The following is a 20,197-nucleotide window of genomic DNA, read 5'->3' on the forward strand; positions in this document are numbered from 1 at the left end:
GAAGAGATGCTAACGAAGATGTGTTAAAGATCACAATCCTTTCTACGCTATATTTTGCCTACATTAAAATAATATATCACATAAGATCTCATCAAAATCCGTTAGAAACAGTCCATTCTTATACTAGAGTAAACAGATTATTCTGTTTATGTTCGTTATCGTTGCCACCAAGACATATACTTTAGTCACACATGGACATCAAAGCATTTGTTTGTATTCATTCATTGGATGTGAGCATTGCTGCCTGGGCCATATATTGTCAGCTTATTACCGACCTAGTTGCCCTGAAAAGTTAGTGGTGAGCTGCCTTCTTGAACTGCGGCAGTCTATTTGCTGAGTCAAACAACATGCTGTTAGAGAGGGAATTCCAGGATGTTGACTTAGTGACAATGCAGGAATGGTGATTATATTTCAAGTCAGGATGGTGAGTGGCTCAGAGGGGAACTAGCGGGTCATATGCATCTAAAGCCCTTATCCTTCTAGATGGAAGTAGATGTGTGTTTGGGTGGTGATGTCCAAGGAGCCTTCGTGAATTCCTGCAGGTCATTTTGTAGGTAGTAGCTGCAGTGTGCACTGTGCCTTGATAGTGGAGGGAGTGGAAAAAAACTTTTCTAGTCAACCTGTTCAGAGATGTTATTACATACCTCTGGAACAAGTGGTACTTGAATTGGGTTCTCCTGGCTCAAAGGTAGGGATAGTATCATTGTGCCACAAGTGTGGATGGAGTGAATGTTTATGGTTGTGGTTCCAATCCAACAGGCTCCATTGTTCTGGATGGTGCAAAACTTCTTGATTATTGTTGCCATGATATGGAGGTGCTGAGGTTGGACTGGGTGGACCAAGGTCAGAAGTCACATGACACCAGGTTATCATCTAACAGATTAATTTGAAATCACAAGTTTTCAGAGTGCTGCTCCTTTGTCAGGTGAAGTCTTGTTCACTTTTATTGTTGGAGCTGCACACTTCCAGGCAAATGGGGAGTATTCCATCACGCTCCTGACTTGTGCCTTATAGATGGTAGACAGGATTTGGGGAGTCATGGGCTGAGTTATTTGCTGCTGGACTCCAAGTCTTTGACCTCCGGTTGAAGCCATAGTATTTATATGGATAGTTAATGGTAACCTTGATATCATACTTGGTCAAACAAGAGCTTGATGCCAAGAATTGTCACATTCACCTCACTTCTGCAATTCAGCTCTTTTGTTTGAATGAGTGGCCCTGGCAGAACCCAAACTAACAGATTATTACTAAGTAAGTGCTGCTTGATTGTAGTTGTTGGTATCTTCCATCACTTTACTAGTGATCGAGAGTAGATGGGGCAGTATTTGACTGGGTTAGATTTATCTTGCTTTTTGTGTACAGGACATATTTGGGCAATTTTCCACATTATGGGGTAGATACCAGTGTTGTAGCTGTACTGTTTGACAGCACGTTCTGGAGCAGAAGTCTTCAAGACTATTGCTGAATGCTGTTCAGCAACAACAGGCTTTGCAGTTTCCTGTGCCTCCACCTGATTGTTGATATCACATGGAGTGAATCGAATTGGCTGAAGATTGGCAGCTATGGTGTCAGCTATCTCTGAAGGAGGCTGAGAGAGATCATCCAGTTAGCACTTCTGGCTGAAGATTATTGTAAATGGTTCAGCCTTACCCTTTGTCCTGATGGGTGGGCTGCGCCATCATTGAGGATGGAAATAATTGTGGAGCCTCCTTCTCCAGTGAGTTACAAAGTTGTACACTATCATTCACAATTAGACGGAGCAGGATTGCAGAGTTTACATCTGATCCATTTAGTTGTGGAAACATTTAACTCTGTCTATTACTTGCTTATGCTTTTTGGTATGCAAGTTGTCCTGTTTTGTTGGTTCACCAGGTTGACACTGTTTTTGATATGTATCACGCTGTTCCTAAAATGCTCTCCTGCATTCTTCATTTCTTTCTAGCACAAGCTCAGGTACTAAAGTGAGATCCTATCTGACCTAGATGTAAAATCAATAGCAAAAAAGATATTGGATTAGTGTTTCTGAAAGGAAAGTGTTTCTTCATTGAATCTGAATTTCTTTGAACTTGAACATTTTAGAATGACTAGGATTCAGGAAATTAAAAAAAAGCATCACCTGGGTGTTTCAAATTATTCAGTGTGTAGGATAGTTCAGGAAACCTGAAGTATTCCAAAGAAGAAACCTGATTTCAAATATGAAATGGGCAACTTGATGGACTGGAGTTCCACATCAGAATTTGGATTTCCTAGAGGACTCTTGAACGGGAATCTTGATGATCTTTCACTTCCAACATTGAACATGCCTCCTACCCAAACCTTTTGTCTCGTTCTCCTGTCAGTCTTCAAAAAGGGATTGTTTCCTTAGTGACATCCTGATCCACTCTGTATTCTCTCTGAACATCTCATCCCCTTTACTCAGCACTTTCCCATGCAATCACAGGAGGTGTAACATCTACCCTTTTACCACCTCTCACCTCATCATCCAAGGTCCCAAACACTCTTTCCACTTGAAACAATGTACCACTTTCCATTTAGTATATTATAAATGCCCACTCACAATTGGTCTGTCCAATATAAAGGGAGCCACAATGCATTTGGGTGATCGTTCAGCACAGCACCACCCCATGGTCTGCAAGCATGACCCAAGCTTCTTCTGGTTGGTTGGTATTTTCATTCATCACCTTGCCCTCTCTCTCACATTTCTAGCCATGACCTGTTGTGGTGCCCCAGTGAAGCTCAACCCCAGCTTCCAATGAAGCACTTCACAGTCCTCTGGACACAACACTTAGCTTGACAATTTCAGACCATGAAATCTGTCCCCATTATGATTTTTTTTCCCCCTTGGGTGGGTCTGAAAATCTTAACCAAAAACAAAGTGCTCAAGAAACTCAACAGATTTGGCAGCATCTGTTGGGGCAGAGGGGGGTGTGTGGTTGGGGTGGGTGACAGTGGAATGGTTTGCATGAAGGTTGAGATCAGAGGCCCAAAATCTAAGGGAACAACTGGGATAAGGTCCCAGAGAATGTTAGCAACCCTATTAATCAGCTCATTTAGGCACTTGGCAACTTGTGTGGCTGTAGCCAGAGGCAGTGAGTCTGACTCAGTTTTGCATCTTTTGCCTACCTTCATCTCCACCACCAGCAGCACAAATGAGTACACATGATGTAGACACAAAGACAGACACACACATGTCTCCACAGACATTGCCAGGACCTGCTGAGTATTTCCAACACTCTATTTTTAATTCCGGTGATGCAGTCTGGATTTGAGAGAGACAATTCAGCCAGAGAAGACGGAGTTCTAATATTTCTACATATTTGTGCTGGAGGTTTACACATGGGAATTAGAGTATTCACTTCCTGCAGACCAAGATGCACTTGTTGTTCTTCCAAAACTGAGACTAAAAACATTTTTCAATTAACCTTTATTTTAGCCTTAAGACCACATATTTCTTTTGCCATTAATAATGTAAACTTTGAATGTTACCAAAGCTCTAAAAGAAAAATGTTTTTGCAGTACTTTCTGTCAGTGAATGTTTTTAGAAATCTTGTGTACACTTGTGAAATCTTAGTCATTACATAAGGGAAGATATTCATCAAATTTAACATTCTTCTTACATAAAGCCAATGAGGAGGGTCCATATTGAAGTCTGTAATGAATCTTAAACTCATTACTCATCACAGCACCTTAAGATCCTCTGGGCAATTTATGTTGCATTTTGTGAATTCCTATCCAAGTTTAACTTAAAATTACTCATTAGAACCTCTCAATGGCATGCTGTTTCTCAGTTTGTACATGCAATGATCAATCTAATTACTTCCCAGCACATTCTTTATAATCTGTGAGTTAGAGATTACACTAAATGACATATAATACACCACATTAAGTATGTTGTTGTGCTGTGTACTTGAACATAGCAAGAGAGCAGAAACGAGCAGTAGACTTTACAATACGGTTGCTTTTGACTCAAGTGTCAATGAGTAAAATGAGTATTCTATAATTAGGATTTCATATTAGAACAAGATTTCAAATATAAGTGATACCTTGACATTGTTACCGGAAAACATGGAACAATGGTGGGCGGCACGGTGGCACAGTTGTTAGCACTGCTGCCTCACAGCGCCAGAGACCCGGGTTCAATTCCCACCTCAGGCGACTGTGTGGAGTTTGCACGTTCTCCCCGTGTCTGCGTGGGTTTCCTCCGGCTGCTCCGGTTTCCTTCCACAGTCCAAAGATGTGCAGGTCAGGTGAATTGGCCATGCTAAATTGCCAGTAGTGTTAGGTAAGGGGTAGATGTAGGGGTATGGGTGGGTTGCGCTTCGGCGGGTCGGTGTGGACTTGTTGGGCCGAAGGGCCTGTTTCCACACTGTAAGTAATCTAGTCTAATCTAATCTAAGTAATCTAATCTAATCTAATGGTAGAAGTCTATTAAACTTATTGGCTATGTGTCACTACAGTGGAGTTTTAGACTCCCTACCACAAATAGTTTAAAATTAATTTGGGAGCCAAGTTCCCAATGGCACAAAAGGTGTGAGAGTGCGACTAGAAAATGGCTTCACATCATTTGGATTTGGCACTGAGTGAAGCAGGGCTGCAGTCTAGCACAAATACAAGTTTTAAAAGTTCCTATGTGGAACAATAGGCATTTAGAAGCTGTTTGTTGTAACCTTATTAAAGTACTGTATAGAAGATTCAATGTTAAGACTCCATAGAAGCAGCTAAGCAATCCTTGGGTTGTTCGTAACTAGCTCTGAAAGCATCTATGGACCTTTACCTAACTTCAACCTCAAAGCCTAATTGTTCAGGTGATGCATAATCATCAGCTAGAACATATTATAATTATAGGCTACATTATAGTGATGTCACTTTCACAACTTTTGTTCAAAAACAAGCCTCAGCTGCATTGTTTTTCCATCGCCAGTCCCCTGGGTTACCACTGGTAATCCTGTGTAAACAGAAAATTACCACCTTATTTACCGATTCAAGTGCTTGGAAGTTGGTAGTATGTGACTATATTACTTTTCAAGAGTTGCCGGTTGTACCTTTTAGAAAATTAGTTTGAAGGCAGACGTAAAAGCTTTCAATATTCCCCAGAATCAACTCTTATCTACGTTGGCGTCATAGATTCTAAATGGCATTCAATGGAAAGTTTGAATTGGAGAGTCAGGAAAACTTCGAGCTGCTCATGAAAGCTCTGGGTAAGTTTGACCTACACCTGCTATTCTTTTGCTTTTTTATGACTTTAAGCTCAGTGTCAATAAATTGATACAAAGGCATTACCTACTTAAAATCAATCCCAGCTAGGGTAAAGCCGTGCGGTTGAACAACAGTTCACTCACCTCAGTAAAACATCTGTGCCACATTTTATCTTGGTGCGACTTTCATTAAAATAGCTCAGAAACCAAACCATTACTTTACAAGTACATTTTCCAATTGGCATAATGATCCAGGTTACTCAGTCGATGTGTAAATGTTAATTCATAGAATAATATAATTAAATGAAGATAACCAGAAGCTGAAATGTATGTTCTGAGGAAGAGTCACTGGAACTGAAACATCAACCCTGATTCCTGTTTACAGATGCTTCTCCAGCAATTTCTGTTTTTGTTGCTGAAGTGTGTGTGCTATTCTTAAACTGTGTAGTTTGGGTTTTGAGCAAAAGGTCACCTATCAAAAAACAAAATGAAAGGGAATTTGAATATGCTACTTCATTTTCTTCAAGATTCTGTAAGATTTCTCACCAAATGATCTATCAAAGGCTTAAGTATGAATTATACCCCAATGAGTTTTTTCTGCCTTCCCATTTTATATTACGGTCCTTGGATTGTGATTAAAAGGACCAAAAACAGGGACGTCTGATCAGAACCCTGATTTTTCAGTTCAATTCTTCAATCCCTTCTTACAGTTTGTTGTTAAATCCTCTCCAATGACATTTACTTACTTTCTTTGTCTTTGACTGCTTGAACGTTCAGGTAAATAACCATCCAACCATTCTGTGTGCCAATCTGACTTAATGCTAGATGCGTCTGTCAGTTTATGATAGCAATGTAACACATTACTATTTATTTTTCATATTTCAATTTTTTATGTATTTTCCATAAAAATGAAGAACTTTTAATTCTTGGTTACAAGTTTGTTTTCCCAAATTAGTGGTCACAGATATTTCTTTTTGTTTCTCAATAGTTTGCAAATAGTGTATCCCTCTTATAGTATGCCATTGTTAAATCATAAGAATACTTAACCACCGTTAAAAAATGTCACTTTTACCAATGGTATAGCATGTTTCAGTGCAAAGACAGTGCAGCATAAAAATGATCAGATCCAAATAAATTACTTCAGTGTCAAGGACCTGCTTACAAGTAATGTTATTAAGAACAAACCCAGAAGAGAAGTTTTCTGACAAGTGGGGAAGTTTGAGGAAGATGTCAATGCCATGCAGTTGCTAACAGCATATCTGGAGTAACACTACCTTTGGGTCATAATCAACGAGGTAAAAACAATGACTGCAGATGCTGGAAACCAGATCTGGATCAGTGGTGCTGGAAGAGCACAGCAATTCAGGCAGCATCCGAGGACAGGCAAAATCGACGTTTCGGGCAAAAGCCCTTCATCAGGAATAAAGGCAGAGAGCCTGAAGCATGGAGAGATAAGCTAGAGGAGGGTGGGGGTGGGAGAGAGTGGCATAGAGTACAATAGGTCAGTGGGGAAGGAGATGAAGGTGATAGGTCAGGGAGGAGAGGGTGGAGTGGATAGGTGGAAAAGGAGCTGGGCAGGTCGGACAAGTCCGGACAGGTCAGGGGATCGAGTTTCTGGAGGTTAGAAGCTAGGATGAGGTGGGGGAAGGGGAAATGAGGAAACTGTTAAAATCCACATTGATGCCCTGGGGTTGAAGTGTTCCGAGGCGGAAGATGAGGCGTTCTTCCTCCAGGCGTCTGGTGGTGAGGGAGCGGCGGTGGAGGAGGCCCAGCACCTCCATATCCTCGGCAGAGTGGGAGGGGGAGTTGAAATGTTGAGCCACTGGGCGATGTGGGTCATGTTCATCGGGGTGTTAGGGAGGTGGGGGCCGGGTAAATTGGAAAAGTTGGCTTGTGGGAGATGGAACGCAAACAACATATATTTACATATGATTAACTTTCAAAGAATGATAGAACTTTGTGTTGTTGTTGACAAATCAAAGAATGTTAGTGCACCTCCCCAACTTTCTGCCTTTCCTCAGACACAAACAGACTGTTTTCCTCCTGGCTATAGAATCGTGAAAGATCCTTATAATGGAAATGAATTAAATGATTAGAATTATAGGGATGAAATAGAGCCTGAGCTTGGTCTTAGGTCAACAGTGTGTGTTTGTATGTTGTAATATGCACATATGCAATATAGTGTAGGAATTAAATTTGATCCGATCACAAACACAGTTTTGTACCTTATCCGAAATGTGTCAGTTTAGTGATGTATAGAACTGAAGCAAAAAGAGTTTCAATTTCCATTAAACATCTTATTGTAAACTTTAACAGGGGAGTGTGTGCATGCCCACCATTTTTACAAGAGCTTCTTATTCTCCCTTTCATTCTTCTTGGATAATACACAGGGACTGTCAATATCAGGGAACCATTAGGTGTGACAACTGTGGCCAAAACACACTGACTCAAATTTCAAACCTATTTAAATGTTTGCAGCTGTGTTTGTTTTTAATAAGTGACCCACATTAATCTATTTGGCACTTGTAAAACAAATTGGTAGTTTCACATCACCAGGCACATGATCTATAATCATTTCAATACAATACACAGTGTCTGTATGCTGCCAGGATTCAAGACATCTTTCCTGGGCTGAAGAGGAACTTGGAATGGGAGGGGAAGGATCCAGTTGGTGCAGTCCAGCCAGGTACTATCAACACAGATGGGACTAGGAAAGATGTTCTGCTGAGAGATTACAAACGTACTAGCGCTAAGCAAAAGGCCGAACTAAAAAAGTAATAATCTCTGTACTACTAGCTGAGCCACATGCACATTGGTGCACATTTGTATTTTGACTGGATAAGTTAGATTGACAAGGGTAACATGGAAGATGGATTTCCAAAGTTTATTTATTGCAGTATGTTGCAGAATCTCCCCAGGAAGAGGCATAAAATTGAATACTATGTAATGGGGTAACATTAATAAGAGATCTCATGGTTAAGAATACTCTAGCAATCACAACATGGTAGTATTTCAAATTCAGTTTGAGGGAGAACAACTTGGGTCTTAAACCTATAGAAAGACAATTGCAGATATATGAAGAAAGAGTTGTCTAACGAGCGCTGGGAAAATGGATTATGGGGAATGCTTGTGGAAGACCAGTGACAGACATTTAAGCAGATATTTCATAATGTTTGGCAAAAGAAAAATTTCTCTGGTTAAAAAGGACTCAATGGGGAATGATCAACCACCTGCGGTTAACACATGTGGACAAGAAGAATATTCTGAAAATGTGTTGCTGGAAAAGCGCAGCAGGTCAGGCAGCATCCAAGGAATAGGAGAATCGACGTTTTAGGCATAAGCTCTTCGGGCTTATGCCCGAAACGTCGATTCTCCTGTTCCTTTGATGCTGCCTGACCTGCTCCGCTTTTCCAGCAACACATTTTCAGCTCTGATCTCCAGCATCTGCAGACCTCACTTTCTCCAAGAAGAATATTCTGTCAGGAACTAAGGCATAAAAAGCAGAGAAAACTAGTTGCAGGCCACAGGGTTGGGGTTTTATTAAGCAATCAGCAGCAGGTGACTGAAAAGCTAAGAGAGAAAGAAATTTGAATGATCATGAAAGTAAATTGACAAACAAAACATAAAACAACAGCAAGAGCTTGTATGGGTGCATTAAATGTGAGTAGCTAAAGCATAGAAGATGCAGTTGAGGAATTAGTAATAGGAAGCAGAAAATGATAAGTAATCTAATATTTTGCATTTGTCTTCATGGAGGAGGATCATTTAGTAATAATACACCCCAATGTTGACAGATAAGCAAGGTGCTAATTAGAGGAAAGATCTTGCCACAGTCTTTACTATGAAGGTCAAAGTATTTGACAAACTAATTGGACCAAGGGCAGACATATTGCCAGGACCTAAAGGCCTGAATCCAGGCATTTAAAGGAAGTAATTGCAGAGGTATTGGTAGTGTTGGTCAAGATATGCCAGAATTCATTGGATTTTGTGAACATTCCTGCAGATTGGAACTGCATTCAAGAAGGGATGGAGGCAGAAAGCAAAAAAACTATAGACATTTAGCCTGTCATATGCCAGGGAAAATGCTAGAGTCCATTATAAAGAAACAAATAGCAGAAGGGATGGAGACAGAAAGCAAAAAAACTATAGGCATTGAGCCTGTCATATGCCATTGGGAAAATGCTAGAGTCCATTATAAAGAAACAAATAGCAGAACGTTGAGAAAAACTTAACACGATCAAACAGAGTTAAACTGGTTTGTGAAAGAAAATCATTTTGACAAATTTGCTTGAGTTCTTTGAGAATATTGCAACCAGAATTGATAAAGGGGAACTGATAGATTATAGTATATTTAAATTTTCAAAAGGCATTCAATAAGGTTCCACATAAAAAGGTTATTGCTCAAAGTATTGATGGTAATGTATTAGCATGGATTGAGAATTGGTTAACAAACAGAAGACTGAGTCAGGATTAATGGATTTTTTTCAGGTTGGAATGGTGTAACTAGTGGGATGCCACAAAGGCCTTAATTATTTACTAACTATATTATTGAATGGGAGGAGGGACAGAATGTAATCCATTGAAATTTATTGGTAAAATAGGTGGGAGGGTATGTTGTGATCAGGACATAAAGAATCTACAAGGGGAAATAAATGGGTTGAGCGAGTGTACAAGAATTTGGCAGATGGAGTTTAACAGCAGAATGTGAAGTCATAAACTTTGGTGGGAAGAATCACAAACCAGACTATTATTTAAATAAAGAAATACTCCAATAAATTGCGATGCAGAGGGGCCTGTGTGTTCTTGTACATGAAGTACAAATGTTGGTATCCAGGTGTAGCAACTAATTAAGAAACAAATGGAATTTTGGTCTTTATTGCAATGAGTATGGAGTTCAACATTAGAGAAGTGCTGTTTCAACTCTAGGCTGCCCTGGAGTATTGTGTTCAGTTTTTGACTCCATAGTTATGATAGGATTTTATGGCATTGGAGACAGTTCAAATGGATTTGTTAGGCCAATTCCTGAGATGAAGGAGTTGACATATCAAGTTAAACAGGTTAGGCCTTTGTTCATCAAGATTTAGATGAATGAGAGGTGATTTTTTTCAAAAGTTCATATGCTTTATATACAATAGTCTGAGGGAGGTTGACAGTGGAAGGATGTTTCCACTTCTGGGGGAATCTTGAACCAGGGGTCATGGTTTAGGATAATGGAACATACATTTAAAATTGAGACAGATAGGAATTCTCCCAGAGGGTTGTGCATGTTTGGAATTCTTTAGACAGAGAGTTGTGGAGGCCAAATCTCTGAAAGCATTTAACGAGAAGATAGATGTTTGAAATATCAGGGAATTGACAACTATGCTGAGCTGTCAAGAAAGAATAGTTTAGGCTTGGGGCAGATCACCCATGATCATGTTGAACAGACTTAAGGGGCTGAACGGCCTACTTCTACTCCTATTTCTTATGTTCAGCTGTGCTGGAGCATTGTCGAGTGAGACTGTGCCTCCATGTTTTCAAATGTATATCTCCTGTGATTTAACAAAAAAATAGAAAATTATCCGATGGTAAATCATAGAGCTAAATATTCATATTTGTTTCATGTTGCAAATTCTGTTTAGACCTTTACCTGAGTACAATAATTAGGAGATCTGAAAAGGCTTTCCTTTTACCTCGGATAAAAACTGATTTTTTTTGTGCATTTGTTTTTATTTGCTAGGACTCTCAGATAATATAATTCAGAAATATAAAGACCTCAGCAATGTTATTGAACTTACACAAAATGGGAATTCATTTCAAGCTACTTACAATTATGGCAGCAAAGCAATTACCAATGATTTCACCATTGGACAAGAAAGTGAGTTTTTGTCATTCACAGGGCACAGAGTCAAGGTAAGATTGCTCAGTTTTTGTAGAAGTGTAAGAATTTTTAAAATGAGCTTTTAGTGTTCCCCTTTCAATGAACCAGGTGCAAATTTCCATGTGAGACTCTCAAAAAGGTCCAAAACCACTGACAACATTTCTAAAAATGCATGTTGACTTTGTTTCCACTAACCTCTTTAATAATTGAGTGAAATGTGGTGTAACGTTATTTCACACTGTTCAGCTGAATTTCATGAATGATAGTCCAATGATCCAAACAAATCTGGAGCAAGAATTCTGAATTGCATTTGATCATCCACTTCTGAAACTATGAATTTCACTTGTTATTGAGTAAGCATTTCTATTTATTTTTGTGTGATCTCTCTCTATCATACACAGCAGTCCTTTGGTATATAACTTCTCCTCTGCAATTTTTGGTACAATTAGAAGACCTGAAAATGTATTATGAAATTCATTCAATTTTATTTGAAAAGCTTCTGCTTAAAATTTACATTAAATATAAGTAAAGGAACCATAACCTTTTTGAGGATGATGCTACTTTGTAATTTGACAAACTTTCACAATGATCCACAATGTTTAAAATTAGTGAGGAAAAATTTGGGGTTATGTGCCATTTTCATGATTTATGAACAGCACAGCTAATGATGTGTAACCCCTGATTTATTGTAGGAAGTGCAGGAGCCAATTTACACACAGTACATTTCCACAAACATCAATGTAGTAATGACCAGATAATTGTTTTTAAGCGATGTTGGTTAAGAGAGAAATGTTGGCCAAGACCCTGGGAAAAACTTTCTTGATAATCCTCAAAATAGGATAAATTAGATTGATTTACAGGATGCAACTGGGTGTTGGGTTTGGTTAAATTCTCATCAGAAAGATGACATCTGCAGCAGTGACAGGGATTAGCTTAAAGCAGAGATTATGATCATAATGTATATAATATCAATAAATACTGTTTGATGAAATACACTTATGGTCTGGCATGAGCTTATCCGAACAGACAAACCAATGATAAACAGTCTCAAAGGTTTTGAGAAGATTTATAGCTCAGGTTGAGGTTCTGGATATAGGTTTGCTTGTTGAACTGGAAGGTTCATTTCCAGATGTTTCGTCACCTTACTAGGTAACATCTTCATTGGGCCTCTGGGTGAAGCACTGCTGATGATCTCTGCTTTCTATTTATATGTTTGTGTTTCTTTAGGTTGGTGATGTCATTTCTGGTGGTGATGTCATTTCCGGCGGTGATGTCAGGGGGTGGTAGATGGGGTCTAACTCGATGTGTTTGTTGATAGAGTTCCGGTTGGAATTCCATGCTTCTAGGAATTCTCGTGCGTGTCTCTGTTTGGCTTGTCCAAGGGTGGATGTGTTGTCCCAGTCGAAGTGGTGTCCTTCCTTATCTGTATGTAGGGATACTAGTGAGGAGAGGGTCATGTCGTTTTGTGGCTAGTTGATGTTCATTTATCCTGGTGGCTACTTTTCTGCCTGTTTGTCCAATGTACTATTTGTTACAGTTTTTGCACAGTATTTTGTAAATGACATTAGTTTTGCTTGTTGTCTCGAAGCTTTTCACAGCTGATAAAGCACTTATTAAAGTCGCTGTTGTCATGTAGCTCTCCCAATGTGCTGCACTGGCAGATTTTGAGAGGGAGTACTGTACCACTGTGAGCCAGTAGCGCGATTTTGAAGTGACAGACATTGACTGAACACAAGTTGCCTGATGGAGACCCAGCTTCTTGGGTGGAAGTTCTCTGCAGTGGGTACCTTACAAAGCTAACTCACTCGGGCATCAGTAGACAGTGGCACTGGACCCAGGTTTAAAGATGTGCACATTAGATAGATTGGCCATAAGTTGTCCATAGTGCTCAGGGATGTGTAGTTTAGGGGCATTAGTCGTGGGAAATGCGGGGTTAAAGGGATAGGGTAGGGGAATGGGTCTGAGTGGGATGAGAGGGTCAGTGTGAACTTGTTGGTCTGAATGGCCTGTTTCCACACTGCATGGATTTGATTCTAAGTTCTCTTGAGCCACACAAGGACACTGCCCTCTGCAGCCAGCTCCATCCAGTCTGTCTTTGTCAGTCAGGATGGCCTCAACTGGGACTTGGATTCATGCCACACTACAGGTGACTCCACTGCACTACACACTAAAACACACACAACCATGCACACGCAAAGACACAGACAAGCACAGACACACACACCCTCTCTCAGACACAAGCTCTCTCTAATATGCATACACATACACCTCCCACACACACCCACGCGTGCACCCTCTCACAAGCTTATACCCCATCACACCCACAGACATACTTCACCAAGCTTACACACACGCTCTCACACCTGCACGCACACACTCACATACATACACTCACTCTTCTCTCCTGCACGCACACACATGCAAATTCATGGGGTGAATATGTATTTGCAGAATTATATTTTAGTTTGCTCAAAAAATGCATAACCTACAGTCAGTCCATGTAAATCCCACTTTAGAAATAGAACCAGTCTGACTCAGGACTGGGACTCAGACAAACTTTAACCTCACATCTTTAATGCATTGACTGAGCTGCGATGACATATTTTGTTAGAAAACCTGAAGTTATCTTGAGAATGCTGACTTACATATTAACGAACTAAAACTAGCAAAACCATTCTAACAGATGAAAAAGTTAATCTAAGTTTGTTTAATATATTTCAGCCACATGACACTGTAACTCTTCGTGCTAAATTCTGTGTCTTGTGGTCCTGCTCCACATCTACCTGATGAAGGAGCAGCGCTCCAAAAGCTAGTGCTTCCAAATAAACCTGTTGGACTATAACATGGTGTTGTGTGATTTTTACCATTGTTAATCAGGGTGGACTCTGCTGCCATCTGTAGGGAAAGGAGCTTGTTATGGAAAGCCTGGAGGAAAACATTGTTAAAGCAGAGTGCTGCTTTTTGCCTGGTGTCTGACATCTCCAGTGACAGATCAGGGGATGAGCAGAAATTGAGTGATGGGGCAGGGGTTGCAAAAAGTGAGGTGCCCTTTAAATTTGGTGTCTGTATGTTGAGCTCTGGAAGATCCCATCAGGCTCTAGAGCTTCCTGCATATAATTTAATGTTATACCTATGCGTTGAAAGTGAAATGAGCTGAGAAGAACATAATCACATGGAAAAAAACCTGACTCACGTAAGAGAGGAAGACTCTCCTGTTTTTTATGCATATTTCCACACTTAAGGTGGAAATACTTTTGTGAGACAATGTGTGTGTTTAAATGTGATGTGATCAACTGATTACAATCAAGGAGCATCAAATGTGATGTTATTAATCACACAACACCAAGTTATAGTCCAACAGATTTATTTGGAATCACTAGCTTTTTAAGTGCTCCTTCTTCATCAGGTCTTCAAAGACAGCGCTTTGAAAACTAGTGATTCCAAATAAACCTGTTGGACTATAACCTGATGTTGTGTGATTTTTAACTTTGTCCACCCCAGTCCAACACTGGCGCCTCCAAATCATAAATATAATGTGACAGCCTCAAACTGCATCCTCTATAGTACTAAAGTGCCCCTTTCTGAAAGGAAAATTATACTTGTAGATTCTCTGATTTACCATACAAATATTTGAAAAATAACTTTACCAGAGAATGAGGCTTTTGACCATATTTACCATAAGGATTTATTCAAATAATTTAACAGGCAATTCTTTGTCAGATGTAGGGAGGAGGTATTTACTGTCTTGAAAATCATTAAGATGGATAAGTTCCCAGGGCCTAATAGGATCTAACCCAGGATCTGAGAGAAGCAAGAGAGGAGATCCCTGGGGCCTTGACAGAGATCTTTGTATCCTCTTTAACCGCAGATGAGTTCCCAGAAGACTGGAGAATAGCCAAAGTTGTTTCTTTGAAAGTGGAGTCACAGGTAGATAGGATAGTGAAGAAAGCGTTTGGTATGCTTTCTTTTATTGATCAGAGTATTGAGCACAGGAATTGGGAGGTCATGTTGCGACTGTACAGGACATTGGTTAGGCCACTGTTTGAATATTGCGTGCAATTCTGGTCTCCTTCCTATCGGAAAGATATTGTGAAACTTGAAAGGGTTCAGAAAATATTTACAGGGATGTTGCCAGGATTGGAGAATTTGAGCTATAGGGAGAGGCTGTACCGGCGAGAGCTGTTTTTCCTGGAGCATTGGAGGTTTAGGGGTGACTTTATAGAGGTTTATAAAATCATGAGGGGCATGGATAGGGTAAATAGACAAAGTCTTCTCCCTGGGGTGAGGGAGTCCAGAACTAGAGGGCATAGGTTTAAGGTGAGAGGGGAAAGATATAAAAGGGACCTAAGAGACAATGTTTTCACACAGAGGGTGGTATGTGTATGGAATGAGCTGCCAGAGGAAGTGGTGGAGGCTGGTACAATTGTAACATTTAAAAGGCATTTGGATGGGTATATGAATAGGAAGGGTTTGGAGGGATATGGGCCAGGTGCCAGCAGCTGGGACTAGATTGGGTTGGGATATCTGGTCGGCATGGACGGGTTGGACCGAAGGGTCTGTTTCCATGCTGTACATCTCTATGACTCTATGATTCTAAGCGCGACAGGGATAATCCAGGAAATTATAGGCTGGTGAACTTGACACAAGTACCAGGGAAATTATTGAACAGGAGTTTAGGGACAGGCTTTACTGCATTTGGTAAAAAAAATTGGACTTTTAACAGATAATCAGCATGGCTTGTGCGGTGGAGGTCTTGTCTCTCAAGCATTTTTTAGGGAGTGACGAGGATGATTGATGAGGATAGGGCAGCTGATGTCATCTAAATGGATTTTACTAAAGCATTTGACAAGGTCCCTCGTGATAGGCTGGTCCAGTAGATTAATTCACATGGGATCCATGGTAAGTTGGTAAATTGAATACAAAATTGATTTGGTCATAGAAGACAGAGGGTAGATGTGCAATGCTGTTTTTCTAACTGGAGATCTGTGTTCCACAAGGATCAGTGTTGGGACATCTGTTGTTTGCAGTATATATAAATGAAAATATAGCTGGTCTGGTTAGAGACAACATGAAAATTGGTGGAGTTGTGGACATTGAGAATGAGTATCAAAGGATGCAGCAGGATATAAATCAGTTGGTAAGCTGAGTGAGAACTGGCAGATGGAGTCTAATCCAGATAAGTGTGAAGTGATACATTTTGAAAGGTTAAATGCAAGAGGAAAGTATACAGTTAATAGCAGGACCCTTAGGAACATTGATATACAGAGGGGTCTTGGGATGCAAGGCCATAAGTGAAAATGGCAAGATGGGTGGATAAGATGGTAAAGAAGGCTTACAATATGTTTGACTTAATTGATTGGGCATTAATTATAAAGGTTGGCAAGTTACGTTTAGTTTGGCCACATTTGAAGTATTAAGTGGAGTTCTGGTCACCACACTATAGGAAGGCTGTGGAGACTTTACAGAGGCTGGAGAAGAGGTTTACCAGGATGTTGCCTTGATTGGAATAAATTAGCTTTAACAAGAAGTTGGACAAACTTGGATTGTTTTTGTGAGTGTCAGAGGCTAGGGAGCGACCTGATAGAAGAATGTAAAGTTGAAGGATATAGATAGGGTGGATAATTGGAGTCTTTCTGCCAAGGTGGAAATTTCAACCATTAAGGGCCATTGATTTAAGGTGAGAGGGAGAAAGTTTAAAGGAGATGTGCTAGGCACATGTTTTACACAGAGGGTGGTAGGTTCCTGGAAGATGCTGCCGGGGAGGTGGTAGAAGCAGATACATTAATAAAATTTAAGAGGCATTGAGACAAGCGCGTGAACAAGCAGGAAATAGAGAGATACAGACCATGTGCAGGCTGATGGGATTAGTTTAGAATTACATCATGGTCAACACAGACATGGTGGGCGAAAGGACCTTTTCCTGTGCTGTACTGTTCTATGTTCTAATGTACTGAAACTGACCATAAATCTGAAGGAAATATTGAAATTGAATGTAGCGAACACTGTGTGTTACATTTTCCAAACATCCACGCACACTTATAGACCAGAAAATATCTCCCTCCCCCACACTCCCAATGTATTGACCAGTGGTCATATCAGCCTATGTTCCTCAATAGACATATCCAGACAGCCTCTCGTTGAGTAGACAGCATTAAATATAGTTAGATCTGAAAGGCAGAATAGCAACATGACTCATCTTGCTGAATTAAAATCCCTAATGGATAGACATTATAAAAGACAAAATTTTTTTCATCTCCTCTCATTTCACTTTTTCGTATCCTCAGCTACTGAGCAGAGTCTGTAACCTGACCCCCTTCACTGTCCAGATATTTTAAAAATCTTTGCTAGAGCAACAGATTGTCACGTCACTGGTTGTGAAATGAAGCATTTTCCTTTTTTAAAAAAAAATCAACATTGTTGTAGGGGCTGCATATTCAGAAAAGTCTCAGAATGCTGCAACATACTGGAAAATTACCAGGTCTGGAAAACATTTTAGTCTTTAATCTGAAATCTTCGGAATCAGTCTTAGACCAGAGCAAATGCTGTGCACCTATGATTCAGGCATCAAACCAAGTCGAGCTGCATCCTAAATGCAAAGGTTAACATGTGCCATCAAGTTTGAGTTTAAAAGTATACTCAGCAGCATCAGGCAATACTGCCCTCATGGGGAGGAACATAGGAACAGCAGAAGTTCACTCAGCCTCTTGAGATTGTTTTGAACTCTTTGAGATCATGGCTGATCTATCATCCTTGACCTTCCAATTCAGCCTCTGCATAATATTCCTTAGCCACCCTTGGTTAACAATAATCTATCAATCTCTGCGTTAAAATTAATTATTGACCTGCCATCAATTTCTGTTTGTGAAAGAGAGTTCTATATGTTGGCTGCTCTTGGCATGCACAAAGGTTTCTTAACTGCTGAGACCTGGATCTGATTTTTAAGCTGTAGCTCCTAGCCTTAGACTTGCCAACTAATTGCAATAATTACTCCAAGAGTTCCCTTGGTTACCTTGAAAAGCTTGATCAAATCATGCCTTAACCTCCTAGCTTCCAAAAAAAAACTAGTTTCTCTGCACATGATTTAAGTTTTGGTGTTCAGGTATCATTTTGGTAAATCTCCTCCCAAAACTGATACATCCTTCTGATTGTGTTGTGCCTGGAATTGCACAGAGCAGAGTGCTCCAGTGGAACCATGACATTGTATAACTGTAGCACAACTTCAACCTTCTAGTAGTCTGATCCTCTCAATTTAAAAGCTACTCTTCCATTAATATTTTGGATTATTTTGTGTATTTATCTATATACATACTGATATATGTACATTGACTTTGAAGGCTGTTTGGACCCCTGTTGTTTAGCTTTTCACCATTTAGATCATACCCTGTTCTATCCTTTTTAGATCCAAAGTGCATCAACTCACATTTGCCTGCACAGAAATCCATCTGCCTGAGTTTGCCAGAGGATTATCAGCACTAGTGATTAGTTTAGTAATTCCTTGTAGACGATTGACAACTTCGAACACTTTTTTAAAAACCTAATCTTTTGAAGAAACCAGATATTATCCTGCTGTTTGTTTTTAGGCTTTGGCAAAACTGGAAGGTGAGAATAAGCTTGTTATCACTATGGATGGACTGACTGCAACCATGGACTTGAGTGGAGACAAAATAATTGAAGTAAGTTACTGTTGTTATTGGCACTGCCATTGAAGCCGCTTTTTGGGATTGCTCAAAGACTTATCAATGGCACAATTCTATGAGTGCCAGGAAATCTGATGACATTAGCTTTCTGGAAACCTCTTTCAAAATCACAGACTCAAATATTCAGTTCTTAAGTTTAATTTAGTTATTTCCTATATTGATGTTTTAAGTGAGTACTTGTGCATATAATCAATCCATGTGTCTTAAAAACCAAAATAGAATAAAATACCAGTTGAGCTCACTCAGCGATTTTAGACTAAATAGGAGATGCTGTTATTCTAGTTACTGAACCAGAACACAAATTATATAAAGGCTACTCAAATCAGCAAAACATCACGATGAATGGCTCAAGTTAGTTCAAATAAGGCAATACATTAGTGTAGGATCCAAGGTTGTAAACCTTGATGTTAGCATGTTTGAATTCCCTAACTGGCTAAGCTACAATATACTTACTTCTAAATTAAAGGTTACAGAAATATGAGCAGCCTATTAAAAGGATAGCTGTACACAAACTGATGCCTAATTAGTGAAAGAGCTTCTGCCTTCACTTTAGTTGATGTATAAATATTAGAGAAGATGCCATATGTAGGGAAGTTCTTCCGATTTAATGGGGCAGTTGTAATCTGTCTTGTCTCTTTGAAAACTGACAAGATCCAGTTCAATACTGGTCTTGTACCCTTTCTCGTTTTGTTGGCCATGAAAGAGCAACTACATGCTGTTGTTCTGCAATATCTATTCCAAAGCTATATACACAAAACTGTCTTGAATTGGGTTGAGTCTTCATGCCTCCAGTGCAGGGAAAGTAAAACAATAGGAGTAGATTGTTTAGTAAGCCAGAAGCTCCAGTTAATCCCATCATCACAGTTAATGAAACTTAAATTCACCTAATAAAAATCAGGAATTACAATTAAATTATCATCAAATGTCATAAAAACCATCTGGTTCACTATTGTCTCTTAAGGAAAGAAATCTGACATCCTTACCTGTTTGGTCCCCATGTAACTCTATGTCCACAGTAATCTGGTTGATTGTTAACTTTCTTCCAAAATGTTTAAGCAAGCCAATCAGTTCAAGGATAATTAAGCATGGACAAAAATTGCTGGTCTTGCCAGCAATGGAAGTATGTACTGCAGATTCTGGTGCTTAGAGTCAAGATTAGAGTGGTGCTGGAAAAGCACAACAGATCAGGCAGCGTCCGAGGAGCAGGATAATCGATATTTTGGGCAAAAGCCCTAATGAAAGGCCTTTGTCCGAAACGTTGATTTTCCTGCTCCTTGGATGCTGCCTGACCTGCTGTGCTTTTCCACTCTAATCTTGATGCATCACTCTGTCTGGTATTAGCTGGAGAGATGAAAAGAAAGTTTGATTTTAACTTTGTCAGTCTAGGAAAGCTGGAAGTGGAGTCACCGTCACCAGAAACCCTAACCACCTTACCATACATCAAA

At 39.8% G+C, this 20,197-nt stretch overlaps 1 protein-coding gene across 1 annotated transcript in view; it reads left to right on the forward strand.

Annotated features, from left to right (window-relative positions):
• The first annotated feature begins 4,376 nt into the window (after window positions 1-4,376).
• The window catches only part of LOC122562192 (fatty acid-binding protein 1, liver-like), an 18,129-nt gene continuing 2,308 nt past the window's right edge, over window positions 4,377-20,197 (forward strand). The window contains exons 1-3 of the mRNA XM_043714855.1: window positions 4,377-5,198; window positions 10,915-11,087; window positions 18,636-18,728. Coding sequence (XP_043570790.1) covers window positions 5,132-5,198; window positions 10,915-11,087; window positions 18,636-18,728 — 333 coding nt within the window. The 5' untranslated portion in view covers window positions 4,377-5,131. The remainder of the gene's footprint in view (window positions 5,199-10,914; window positions 11,088-18,635; window positions 18,729-20,197) is intronic.

Source organism: Chiloscyllium plagiosum, chromosome 24, assembly GCF_004010195.1.
Source record: "Chiloscyllium plagiosum isolate BGI_BamShark_2017 chromosome 24, ASM401019v2, whole genome shotgun sequence".
In the NCBI taxonomy this organism is placed as follows: domain Eukaryota; kingdom Metazoa; phylum Chordata; class Chondrichthyes; order Orectolobiformes; family Hemiscylliidae; genus Chiloscyllium; species Chiloscyllium plagiosum.